The sequence below is a fragment of the Oncorhynchus clarkii genome, chromosome 25 (genome assembly GCF_045791955.1).
Source record: "Oncorhynchus clarkii lewisi isolate Uvic-CL-2024 chromosome 25, UVic_Ocla_1.0, whole genome shotgun sequence".
In the NCBI taxonomy this organism is placed as follows: Eukaryota; Metazoa; Chordata; class Actinopteri; order Salmoniformes; family Salmonidae; genus Oncorhynchus; species Oncorhynchus clarkii.
The window spans coordinates 680,556-694,610 of NC_092171.1; the positions used below are offsets into that span (position 1 = coordinate 680,556).

General features: G+C 41.2%; 1 protein-coding gene across 4 annotated transcripts in view; it reads right to left on the reverse strand.

Annotated features, from left to right (window-relative positions):
- LOC139383428 (ena/VASP-like protein) overlaps positions 1 to 14,055 on the reverse strand; it is a 66,943-nt gene extending 52,888 nt beyond the window's left edge. Inside the window, exons 1-2 of one of the 4 annotated variants that reach the window (XM_071127975.1) lie at positions 13,653 to 14,055; positions 11,369 to 11,447 (exon numbers count right to left, since the gene is read on the reverse strand). Coding sequence is in view for 3 of the 4 variants with exons in the window: in XM_071127971.1 (XP_070984072.1) it covers positions 3,040 to 3,128 (89 nt within the window). In the remaining variant the exon portion in view is untranslated. Of the gene's footprint in view, positions 1 to 3,039; positions 3,129 to 8,002; positions 8,415 to 11,368; positions 11,448 to 13,652 lie in introns of those variants that run through there. The other 3 variants (XM_071127974.1, XM_071127972.1, XM_071127971.1) reach the window with 3 other exon arrangements.

Sequence of the window (14,055 nt, forward strand, 5' to 3'; positions counted from 1 at the left end):
GTCGACCTCTAGTCCAAACTAGTGTCACGCAAACTAGACAAAAGTCGAGGTAACAGTTAGGTGAGCAAATTTCCATTTGACGTTACAAAAACATACAGTGCCTTGCAAAAGTATTCGGCCCCCTTGAACTTTGCGACCTTTTGCCACATTTCAGGCTTCAAACATAAAGATATAAAACTGTATTTTTTTGTGAAGAATCAACAACAAGTGGGACACAATCATGAAGTGGAACGACATTTATTGGATATTTCAAACTTTTTTAACAAATCAAAAACTGAAAAATTGGGCGTGCAAAATTATTCAGCCCCCTTAAGTTAATACTTTGTAGCGCCACCTTTTGCTGCGATTACAGCTGTAAGTCGCTTGGGGTATGTCTCTATCAGTTTTGCACATCGAGAGACTGAAATTGTTTCCCATTCCTCCTTGCAAAACAGCTCGAGCTCAGTGAGGTTGGATGGAGAGCATTTGTGAACAGCAGTTTTCAGTTCTTTCCAAAGATTCTCGATTAGATTCAGGTCTGGACTTTGACTTGGCCATTCTAACACCTGGATATGTTTATTTTTGAACCATTCCATTGTAGATTTTGCTTTATGTTTTGGATCATTGTCTTGTTGGAAGACAAATCTCCGTCCCAGTCTCAGGTCTTTTGCAGACTCCATCAGGTTTTCTTCCAGAATGGTCCTGTATTTGGCTCCATCCATCTTCCCATCAATTTTAACCATCTTCCCTGTCTCTGCTGAAGAAAAGCAGGCCCAAACCATGATGCTGCCACCACCATGTTTGACAGTGGGCATGGTGTGTTCAGCTGTGTTGCTTTTACGCCAAACATAACGTTTTGCATTGTTGCCAAAAAGTTAAATTTTGGTTTCATCTGACCAGAGCACCTTCTTCCACATGTTTGGTGTGTCTCCCAGGTGGCTTGTGGCAAACTTTAAACAACACTTTTTATGGATATCTTTAAGAAATGGCTTTCTTCTTGCCACTCTTCCATAAAGGCCAGATTTGTGCAATATACGACTGACTGATTGTTGTCCTATGGACAGAGTCTCCCACCTCAGCTGTAGATCTCTGCAGTTCATCCAGAGTGATCATGGGCCTCTTGGCTGCATCTCTGATCAGTCTTCTCCTTGTATGAGCTGAAAGTTTAGAGGGACGGCCAGGTCTTGGTAGATTTGCAGTGGTCTGATACTCCTTCCATTTCAATATTATCGCTTGCACAGTGCTCCTTGGGATGTTTAAAGCTTGGGAAATCTTTTTGTATCCAAATCCGGCTTTAAACTTCTTCACAACAGTATCTCGGACCTGCCTGGTGTGTTCCTTGTTCTTCATGATGCTCTCTGCGCTTTTAACGGACCTCTGAGACTATCACAGTGCAGGTGCATTTATACGGAGACTTGATTACACACAGGTGGATTGTATTTATCATCATTAGTCATTTAGGTCAACATTGGATCATTCAGAGATCCTCACTGAACTTCTGGAGAGAGTTTGCTGCACTGAAAGTAAAGGGGCTGAATAATTTTGCACGCCCAATTTTTCAGTTTTTGATTTGTTAAAAAAGTTTGAAATATCCAATAAATGTCGTTCCACTTCATGATTGTGTCCCACTTGTTGTTCATTCTTCACAAAAAAATACAGTTTTATATCTTTATGTTTGAAGCCTGAAATTTGGCAAAAGGTCGCAAAGTTCAAGGGGGCCGAATACTTTCGCAAGGCACTGTATTCTCGACTTAATCAGGTTTAATTACCAGTCTCTAATGTATGTGTAGCACATGGGGATGTGTGAAACTTACTCCTCAGCTTGAAGAGTCCCAACTTGCACCAGCAAATAGCTAGTTTTTCAAGTGTTGCTGACTGGTAAGATGCTTTGGGAGGGTGGTTATGTGTGCTAGCAAGGCAGATGTCCTGGGTTTGAGCCTTGGTGCGAGCCAAATCAGGAGGAAGCAGTACTCACTAAGCAACCAGCATGATGTCATATGCACAATGCATGCTTAAAGGAAAGTGAAGGCTACTGTAAGCCTGGTCCCAAATCAGTTGTACTGTATTCATGATCAGTTGTGCTGTATAGCCAACTCCTATTATAGACAGCACAAACAGATCTGAAACCAGGTGAACAGTAGTCTTCACTGTATACAGCCATCTCCATCTGGGACAGCAACAAAACATTCCATCCATCTTTTCAGGAGGAACATAAGAAGGGCATTGGAGTTGAGTTTAGCCTGAAGCCGTGCTTCAATACGAGTGTAAATTAAACATGGTTCCTTATACAGTGTCTTTTCAGAGATTCAGAGAATATAGTGCACCCTGAAAAAAGATTGTTCAGTGTAGCATTCACATGCTGGATGTTGGTTGCTTTAACATATAATGTTAACACCAGGGGGTTAATACATTAGAATGATTAGAGACTATATTAGAAGTATTCCTTTGGATGTGTCATTTCAGCCACATGGTCATTTCAGTCACAAGGTCATTTCAGTAATTTTCCATGTCATTTCAGTCAAGTCCATCTGTCATTCCCTGGATGAAGAAGCTACCTTTGTTAGTACTCAGTAGGTCAAAATAGAAATGTTCAAAAGTTCTGTCAACCACTTACATCTGCAAAACATTTGTGTTTGCATTACAATTCCAGTGAAATAAATGCCTTTCAATCAATAATAAAATACTGTTAAATGGTGGAATACTCAGAGATGAATCCAGCATATTTAAGGTCCATTTAACATTTTAACACCAGGGGATTTGCTGCTGTATGCATTATAATCTATAGTGACATTAGCATTAGAAGTTTACAATGTTTTAGTTTTTTGTTTAGAATAACTAAGTCACTCTCATTAACTCCCTAACAGTTGCCAATTGGCCATAGTAAAATGTGTTGGTTACTCTTCTTAAAAACATTAATGAATTAGACATTACAAATGCTAATGCATATGTATAAATGCTTATTAATACTTTTTAACAACTTGCAAACTGTTAAAAAAAAACATGTATTAATGCTTATTCATTAATGATCATGAAGTGTTGCCAAATGAATGCACAACCAACCTGGCTGAGTAGTTGCTGTAGAAGAGTCCAGAATCACTGACACTCTGAGGCATGTAGAACCGTAGTGCTTGGAGCTGGTGGCTATCCATATTGATTACAAAAAAACCCCACTTCTTTTTGAAAAACACCTTCTTTGTTTTTGTTGCAAAACTGTCACATTACTGGGCTTGCTTCCAGAATGCCATACCACGCTTTAAAATGTAACTCTGCAGATCAGTTGTTTTATTATCCTCAAAAGATTATTCAAACCCATCAGGGAACAACTTGACAGTAGTCATAAAACTGTTTTTTTTTTATTAAGAGGGGACTCTCACAAACCCTGCCAAATATGCCCCTTTTTTTCTAGTCTGAGTGCAGAGTAAACACAAATCCAGCAACAAAGAGATTAACGACGATGAGGTCACTGAAAGGCCTGTTGTAGGGCCTGCTGCAGACGGCTTGTGATCATATTACAGATGGCTGATGCTTCTAGTGGTGCTGCTCCTGTAGGCATCACCCCCTGAGTGCTGTTGTCCTCCTGTTGTTCTTCTGTTTGCCTCTGGGATATTAGCCTATATCCTACCCCAACCCCCCACCCAGCTGTGACAGGGTGTAGACCAAACATACACACACTGAGAATTTACAGATTGCTTGCGCATGCGCGCACACACACACACACACACCCTTCCCTTAAACCAGCCAGCAGCCAGCTGTCGCCATGGCCACCCAGCATGCCCCTTGCTGTGCCCCTTGCCCCTTGCTGTGCCATCCAGCACTGGATTTACAATGAAGACAATAGGACAATGAAGGAGTGATGAGTGTTTGCACTTTGCATTTGTCACCTTGTGGAAGGGGGCCATCTGAATAAGGTCAAATACATATAGTTGATCTGTCTGGCACGCAAGTCAATTAGTCTACATACAGACAATCATATACATTGCATTCGGAAAGTATTCGGACCCCTTGACTTTTTCCACATTTTGTTATGTATCAGCCTTCATCAAAAATTTATGAAATAAATACACATCCTCATCAATCTACACACAATACCCCATAACGCCAAAACAAAAAAAGGTTTTGAGAAACGTTAGCACATTTAAAACAAAATAATAATAAAATAAAAAAAACATATTTACAAAAATATTTAGACCTTTTGCTATGAGACTTGAAATTGAGCTCAGGTGCATCATGTATCCTTTGATCATCCTTGAGATGTCTCTACAACCTTATTGGAGTCCACCTGTGGTAAATTCAATTGATTGGACTTGATTTGGAAAGGCCAACACCTGTCTATATACAAGTCCCACAGTTGACAGGGCATGTCTGAGCAAGCCATGACGTCGAAGGAATTGTCCATAGAGCTCTGAGACAGGATTGTGTTGAGGCACAGATCTGGGGAAGGGTACAAAAACATTTCTGCAGCATTGAAGGTCCCCAAGAACACATTGGACTCCATCATTCTTAAATGGAAGGAGTTTGGAACTACCAAGACTCTTCCTAGAGCTGGCCACCCAGCCAAAACTGAGCAATCGGAGGAGAAGGGCCATCGGGTGACCAAGAACCCGATGGCCACTCTGACAGAACAACCTTCCAGAAGAACATCTCTGCATCACTCCACCAATCAGGTCTTTATGGTCGAGTGGCCAAACGAAAGCCACTTGACAGCCCGCTTGGAGTTTGCCAAAAGGTACCTGAAGAACTCAGACCATGCGAAACAAAATTCTCTGGTCTGATGAAACCAAGATGAAACTCTTTGTCCTGACTGCCAAGTGTCACGTCTGGAGGAAACCTGGCACCATCCCTACGGTGAAGCATGGTGGTGGTAGCATCATGCTGTGGGGATGTTTTTCAGCGGCAGGGATTGGGAGACTAGTCAGGATTGAGGGGAAAATGAACAAAGCAAAGTATAGAGAAATCATTGATGAAAACCTCCTCAAGAGCGCTCAGAACCTGAGACTGTGGGGTTCTTCCAACAGGAAAACGATCCTAAGCACATAGCCAAAACAACGCAGGAGTGGCTTCAGGACAAGTCTCTGAATGTCCTTCAGGGGCCCAGCCAGAGCCCAGACTTGAGCCCGATCTAACATCTCTAGAGAGACCTGAAAATAGCTGTGCAGCGACACGCTCCATCCAACCTGACAGAGCTTGAGAGGAACTGCAGAAAGAATGGGAGAAACTCCCCAAATACAGGTTTGCCAAGCATGTAGCGTCATACCCAAGAAGACTCAAGGCTGTAATCACTGCCAAAGGTGCTTCAACAAAGTACTGAGTAAAGGGTCTGAATACTTATGTAAATGTGATCATTAAGCTTTTTATGTTTAATACATTTGCAAACATTTCTAAAAACCTGTTTTTGCTTTGTCATTATTGGGTATTGTATGTAGATTGATGAGTAAAAACACGGTTTAATCCATTTTAACGTAACAAAATGTGGAAAAAGTCAAGGGGTCTGAAAACGTTTTGAATGCACTGTACACGCAAGCACACACACATCTCAGTAGACATAAAGTACCATGACACATACAACTTAATTGGAAATGGAATGTTGTGATTTGAGTAATGGTGGGTAGTTGACATATGTGCCAGACGGCCGTCTCTAAACTGCACTGTGTGGATGAGCTGTCCCATGCTTCGTCCTCCAACCCTCTACACCCTCAATAACACAATTTCTTGTTGTGTCAGAAAAAAAGCGGAACAATCTCAAATGTCATTATGATAGCTACGCTACACTCTGACTAGTTGACATGGAGTCGCTGAGGGTGAGAGCACCACTATGGGTTGAACCACTGTTTTGGATTGGTTAAATTAGTCCTCCTCAGTTAGGATTGGTGGGCAGAGTATTGGGACGAACTAGGCTGAACATAGGCCATTGTCAAGCTGAATTACTATAAGTGACTGTCGCTCCAGGAATAAAAAAAAACTGATCCATGATGCTAACATATAGCCTGTGGCAAAGATATTGTTGGTATCAAACATTGGAGAGAGACACATCAGAGATGGGTGGGTCATCTCAAGTCTTCCAAACTTTAAGGAATTGCAGTAATGACATGGTGTGTGTTCACCAAGGATAAGAAAGGGGTAAGTAAGTAGTAGACACATGGCTACTGGATCCAGCCCTTCCCCCACCCCAAGCCCTCTGTAAATGCAGGTCCCTATCTGTCACTAATCATTATCCTTAAAGGGAAATGCAGCTAATTTGGTACTGTAGCGACAAGCTAGTTATGGGCTTGAGAAAGCACTACCACTAGGGAGTTAGGCTAGCAGCTAACACAACTTATCTGTTTGATGTTATGGGTCAGTCGTCAACTGAAAGGTAAGGAAGATAGCAGAGGGGGAGAGAATGCCAGAGAGAGAGAACGAGAGCAGGGGGAGTTAGGGTTAGAGAGGGGGGAGAGGGAGGCTGAGGTAGTTTAAAAGCCAACAACTGCAGGTTCAGCAACAGCAAAGCTCCCCAGGGTTGTCAGGCCCTGTTGTGCCTCCTGAATGCAGATCCCTGACCAGAGTGAAACCTATATGCTTGTCATTCTATATGGACTGTTATTTTCGACCAACTGCAATTTTCACAAGCTCATAAGGATAATATATATTATAAGCTTGTTATTATACCATTAAAATGTTCAGCGGTCTCCAACTGAGTTCACTTTGGCAGTAAATGCATTCAGTTTGTCAAGTGACAATGTTCCTAAAACTGTTACTCCTTCCGAAGATTAGTTATGGCATCATTGTGCCTACAGTCAGTTGTAAGATTTGTCCACAGTCCTATGTGTGAAACATGGCATTGGACCTTATCAAGAAAGTCATAAAACAGCTACATTCCCTTCCTTCAAATCAACAAACAATGCACAAACACAACGAGGTTGTAAAATCCCAGTGATGTCATATAAAGCATCCCTAGGTTATTCTTCCCGCATACTGACGACATCACCTGGGTTGTGTTCAATAGGACACTTTGTAGCGAAATCTCCAGGATGTCCTTCCCTGTTTAACTCCGTTTTTTTCCTTCCGTTTGGCACTTAATGAACACAACCCTAAAAATCCAATCCTCACAAATCACCATGTCCTAGTCAGGGCCAATTCCATTTCAATTCAAGAAGTATTCCTATTCCCGTATATTTCAGTTTACTTCATGAATTGACTGAATTGAAATGGAATTGACCCCAACCTTGGTCCCAGTCTTTCTAATCTCCTTTGTTTTTGAGACCCAGCTAGCTTGTGGCGGGAATCCCACCATACTACACAAATTAGCATTAGCTTAGCATTCCTGAGCATGGACAGTCTGTACACAAGCGTAAGATGGGATCAATCCTCTCTGAGGCAAAGCTGACACACTGATTGAAACTCATCTCCTTTTCCTCTGGGAAGAATGGATAGATTTATCAAACTCATTCCTCTGAACAGCTGGCTGCAGTCTCAGCTTAGTGGATTGAAGGAAACACTCCTTGGAACTGTTCAGTGTTTTTACTGACACAAACAGCCAATGGTTTCTTACCGAGCTGAAAACAGAGATTCAGTTTTGTATAGGAACTACCTACCAAAACCATTTTCTTCTAGGCCATAAACATTTGATATTATTGTATTTACATTGTTGTCCAATCACATCTCTGATCAATACACTTCACACCTGAATAGTAAATGTCCAACTATTTATTTATTATTTAACTAGGCAAGTCAGTTAAGAACAAATTTACAATGACAGTGTGTTAACTGACTACTTCAGGGGCAGAAGGAGACTTTTTACCTTGTCAGCTCGGGGATTTGATCTAGCAACCTTTTGGTTATTGGCCCAACACTCTAACCACTAGTCTACCTGCCACCCTGTGGCAGAGAGCAACTTCAGTTTTATTTCTAATAACTAGCTACCAAAACCATTTCTCATCTTGGATGAGAAAGTCAAGCCTATTCCTGAACATATACTATAAACAGAAAATTCTGAGGCAGATGGACAAGGCAAAAGCAACACAGTGAGAAAGGCAATTATACTTACCCGAAGTCATCAAAAGAATACATGGTTGGCAGGTGGTGTCAATGGAGGAGGTAGAAGTGAAATCCTTTTGCATAAAATGAAAAGTGGCGGAGACTACATGGAAAGGAAAGCATAAGTGAGACTGGAGAGTATGTGGAACGCACACCTCATCTTCTATCTTCTTCAGACAGGTAAAAATAAATAATCATTCTAGAAGCACAAGGATCCTCATTAAACTGATGTGAAGGAAAAAGAGTGCAGCTGGCTGAGAGAGTGAGTGAAGAGAAATGGAAGGAGTGAGCGTGACAGTGTGTTTGTGTGAGAGTGAGAGAGGAAGGGAAAGAGAGAGAGAGAAGGCGATAGCAAGTGCGTGTGAGAAAGTCAGTAAGAGAGAGTCAGAGAGAGAGAATGAGAGAGAGAACAGAGAACATGTGATCACGCCAGCCCAGTCACCTTGCCTATACCCACGTCCACTCAAAGGATTGGAGGTCTGTATAGCCTATCTGCTTCTGAGGAGTCTTGCCCATTGAAAGCACTGAAAGAGCCACATGATCCCTGTAACCAGTGTATAAGCACGGCATGATAGCCACGTCCCAGATCTGTTTGTGCTCTATAGCCAACGACTATAGTCTTTGTCAATGCCAAACAGCAGATCAGGGACCAGTCTAACGGCATGATAGGAACTTGTAAAAATGTCTCCTGGCAACACTGTCACACATGCACCTAACTTAGATTTAGTATTTTTGCTAAAATACCTACACAATTTCACATTAACATTTGATTAATGTCATTCTGTTGCCAAATAAATTAAAACTCTGGTCATTTAGCCTCATTTCTGTCAGATCCTAATATGCCTAATATGGATAAGCAGGTTTTTCATGACTTTCACTTGACCTATTTGCCACTGCACAGCTTCTACACTTAGTGTTACTGCAGTTATTTATGGCATTGTTAATTAGGGGGATTCTTCCTCAATGAGATTCCATCAGTCTGATGCAAGCATAGATCAATAAACTGCTATGCAACAAAGCAAAGTGTGGAAAACAAAGAGCATTCTCTCATCCCTGCAAAGGAGGGTTTAGGTTCATTGCTTCAAGGAGCCTTCAAGGAGCCATATATAGGGTTAATTGCTACTACAATGAAACAATATGCTAGTGGGAATCTATAGTCCAACAGACAGTCGAACCAGGGTGTATTGGGTCTGTTCTGATGATAATCCTGACACACACACACACACACACACACACACGCACACACACACACACACACACACACACACACACACACACACACACACACACACACACTGAAAACAACATGCAAAATAAGGACTCCTCTACATGTATGGTTGGTTTCTACATGGAGTGGGAATACAAGAAGCAGAATCTGGATCTTCATCAATAAACTGCAGAGGACATCATCTTTAGTAGAATACGATGCATATGATAAGGTTAGGCCTCGTCGAGCTGGATCACACGAGAAGCCACTAATCTGAAAAGCCTGCAGGAAAACGTATAACTCAGCGTTTTCACATCGCCAGCTACCTTTTTTTCGGCAGATGAGTCACCGTGGCAACCGCGCTCAAAAATCATTCGGCATTAACGTTTCCCAGGAGATTTTCTCCATATGCAATGACTGAGTATGGCTGGCAGGGAGAATACAAAGTCATCATAGCATGATAAAAAACTAATGCTAAAGCTATAAATAGCTGTGCATAGGACAGCAGTGGAGTGCAGTGGCTGCAATGGAAGCACTGAGGTTGAATAAATCATTTAATTAAATCTTTCCAGTCACCTTGTGTCCTTCTGAAGATGTAAGACTTCCCTTTAGCTTTAACTGAAAGAACAGCCTCTGGCCAGACATAGGCTACAGGACACATGGAGAGCTTCAAAAAGCATGATATAAGACACTTACACATATTCATCCATCTATACAATGAGACAATATATGAATCATATAATACATGTATGCTATGGTGTTAAATGAGATGCATCAACTTGTCAAACATGTATCAACTGCGTTTCAGTGATGTTACACTCCAGCAGATTTGGAGGCATAGGGATGTATCCTTAGAACAATGTGACATTTTTCTGTGCAGTGTTTATCAGGATGTTCCTTATCTATCTTTCATCATTTAGGGTAAATGGAAAGCTGTGCCTTAGGCCTATAACAACATCACAGTGATGCCAAATGGCTACAAAGAAAGCATGACCACACGTGGTGTGTGCATGTGTGTGTGTGTGTGTGTACACTAGGGTTAGTCTGATGCTACCCGTGTTTAATATTAGTCTGATGTACTTTGTGGGAACATAACATTTGACCGCTGTAAAGCCATAACTCTTTGCTCTATACAGCTCTATGAGCGCATATACAGCCATACATGCCATCACTGTCACCATGAAGACAATCACATGTGCAACCACAAATAGTTCACACACAAAAGAGTTCCCTGCACATGCTGATGAGCGAATGTCTAAAAACAAAGAGTATAGGACAAGGAACTACACCTGTGTTCATCTGTCAGAGAATATCCAAAGCTTCAAATCTGGGGCAGCAGGTAGCCTAGTGGTTAGAGCATTGGTGGATCGATTCCCAGAGCTGACAAGGTAAAAATCTGTTGTTCTACCCCTGAACAAGGCAGTTAACCCACTGTTGCCTGGTAAGGCATCATTGTAAATAAGAATGTGTTCTTAACTGACATGCCTAGTTACATTTTTAAAAATCTCTTGAATTATTGCTTTTGTTTTCACAAGCAGATAGAGATTGCACAGATAGATTTACAGAGACTCCCTACTGTATTTTTCCGTAGAGTATTCAGGTAGGCTATTCAGGTCTTGGTGACTGTATAGCCTGCTGCATACCAACATAACCGAAGGTCCCAAAATACAATTGACCCACAGGGCACAGGATTTATTTGACACTTTAAGGCAGTAGCCTTACAATATTCTATCTCCACCCAGAGAGCTGAGAACTGTAATTTGTGTCAAAGCTCTCAATCATTCTATTGTCTCTACTAATCTTTAGGTGTGTTGTTGTTTGTTGACTGAGCTGATCTACCATAATGATGCAGCTAGATATTGGATCACAAAAAAATACAACTTTTACATTTACCGTGTAGTTTACCAATAAATAGTGTGGGTGAAGTGGACATACTCGATATTTATATCCCAAAATACATAAATGATCTTACTACAATATATTTTAATAGACAGTTGGCAAAAATAGATAAGATCTTGCTAGATCTTCCACATTTTTAAGTTTAAGTTACAGCCTTATTCTAAAATGGATTAAATTACATGTTTTCCTCATCAATCTACTCACAACCTATAATGACAAAACAAAAACAGGTTTTAGAAATGTTTGCAAACTTATTAAAAATTGAAATACCTTTTGCTATGAGACTCAAAATTGAGCTCAGGTGCATCATGTTTCCATTGATTATTTCTACAACTTGATTGGAGTCCACCTGTGGTAAATTCAATTGATTAGACATGATTTGGAAAGGCACACACCTGTCTATATAAAGGTCCCACAGTTGACAGTGCATGTCAGAGCAAAAACCAAGCCATGAGGTCGAATGAATTGTCCGTAGAGCTCTGAGACAGGACTGTGGCGAGGCACACATCTGGGAAAGGGTACAAAAACATTTATGCAACATTGAAGGTCCCCAAGAACACAGTGACCTCTGTCATTCTTAAATGGAAGATGTTTGGAACCACCAAGACTCTTCCTAGAGCTGGCCACCCGGCAAAACTGAGCAATCAGGGGAGAAGGGCCTCAGGGAGGTGACCAAGAACCCGATTGTCACTCTGATAGCGCTCCAAAGCTCTTCTGTGGAGATGGGAGAACCTTCCAGAAGGACAACCATCTCAGCACACCACTAATCAGGCCTTTATGGTAGAGTGGCCAGACGGAAGTCACTTCTCGGTAAAAGGCACATGACAACCCACTTGAAATTTGCCAAAAGGCCCCTAAAGGACTCAGACCATGAGAAACAAGATTATCTGGTCTGATGAAACCAAGATTGAACTGAATGCCAAATGTCACTTCTGGAGGAAACCTGACACCATCTCTATGGTGAAGCATGGTGGTGGTAGCATCATGCTGTGGGGATGTTTTTCAGTGGCAGGGATTGGGAGACTAGTCAGGATCGAGAGAAAGATGAACGGAGCAAAGTACAGAGAGATCCTTGATGAAAACATGCTCCATAGCAATCAGGACCTCAGACTGGGGAGAATGTACACCTTCCAACTGGAAAACGACCCTAAGCACACAGCCAAGTGGCCTCGCCAGAGCCCGGAATTGAATCCGATCTAACATCTCTGGAGAGACTTGAAAATAGCTGTGCAGCGACACTCCCAATCCAACCTGACAGAGCTTGAGAGGATCTGCAGAGAAGAATGGGAGAAACTCCCCAAATACAGATGTGCCAAGCTTGTAGCGTCATACCCAAGAAGACTCGAGGCTGTAATCCCTACCAAAGGTGTTAACAAAATACTGAGTTAAGGGTCTGAATACATATGTGATATGTAAATGTGATGTTTTTTGTACTTTTTTAAAATAAATTTGCAATCATTTCTAAAAACCTGTTTTTGCTTTCCATTAATGGGGTATTGTGTGTAGAATGAGGGACAAACTATTTAATTCATTTTAGAACAAAGCTGTAATGTATCGAAATGTGGAACGTCAAGGGGTTTGAATACTTTTCGTAGGCACTGCATTTTATACATTTACAAAACACATGGGGGATTGGAAATGATGCAGGCAGTTAGACTGGCTTCCATCAATGTAACTGCATTATTAAAGCTGATCTACCCCTAAAGAAAAATAAATAAATGCAGCTAAACCAGTCAATAAAATAGTTTGTGTAGTCTCCTTTCAATGACAACATTGCTATTTCATGCAGACAATCCAATAAAGGAAATGGATAGGTGTGTACAGAAGAAAGATGAATGGAATAGTATGCTATGGACTAGAGTAGGAAAAAAAGGTTGATTCCATAGTTCTGTAGGCTACTCTATAGACCCCTTTCCTGTACAGGACACACTGACTTCACGCGCGACTATTGGCGGCAGTAAGAAAGCCATCACCATCTGTGGCCATTCAACATAGGCTAGATTTAAGTTATTACTTCGAAACAAAAACATTTTGGGGTTATGCTTGGATGTTTTGCTTCTTGCTTGAACAATTGCTAAGACTATTTGTTTGGGATCTTTACAAAATGACTATTTTGGATGCATCAACTGTTAGCTAGACCAGTAAAATTATACTTAAAAAACAAACATATTAAGCAGGACATTCTTACGAGCCTCAAAAGTAATGTGAAATGCACACCTAAGCAACATGTAAATATAGTTTGTTTTGCTGGCGTTCTAGAAGAACAGCACCCTTGATCTGCCACCAATTTGCGCGCATCGCCCTCGTGCAGCAATGTTTGCAAACGCAGAAAGGGGTTTGTAGTTCATTTTACCAGTGATCCTTCACAAATAATGGATTTGTCTATTGTTTAAATTATCTAATGTATGAATTGGCTACTTTGAAAATGTAGCCTACCATGCTGTGATGACTGATATACAATATATAGTGGAAACGTTCACATACACATTACTATAAAGGAACATGTCGCGTTCTGACAAATGATGCCACAATGCAAACCCAACACATTGCTTACCTCATTTTTCTCTCCTATTCAATGAGACGATGACATGAAAAAAATTGACGTATGTGGACCTGTCAGACCGTTTGTAAAGCAGAACGTTCTAATACACTATAACTAAAAGATCATTCACCAATGTAGGCTACACCAATTATGTATGCCTGTTGGCAATGCAATGTCAGTCTGTTGCTGAAATGCAATGTGAGGATACGAACGTTCTCTTTCTCTCTCAAAAGCTTTGCACTCCGTTTATTCTCTTGCATCCTTAATTCCATGTTCAAAAGATGGTCGCTGTTGTCTCAATTAGAACACGGGGGGATTGTGGTTGACTGCGCCTCTGAGTTGCCATATTTTCCCCGTATTTCTGGTATTTTGGAAAGTGGAGATTTCATAAAATAGCCGACATCAGCATGCGACC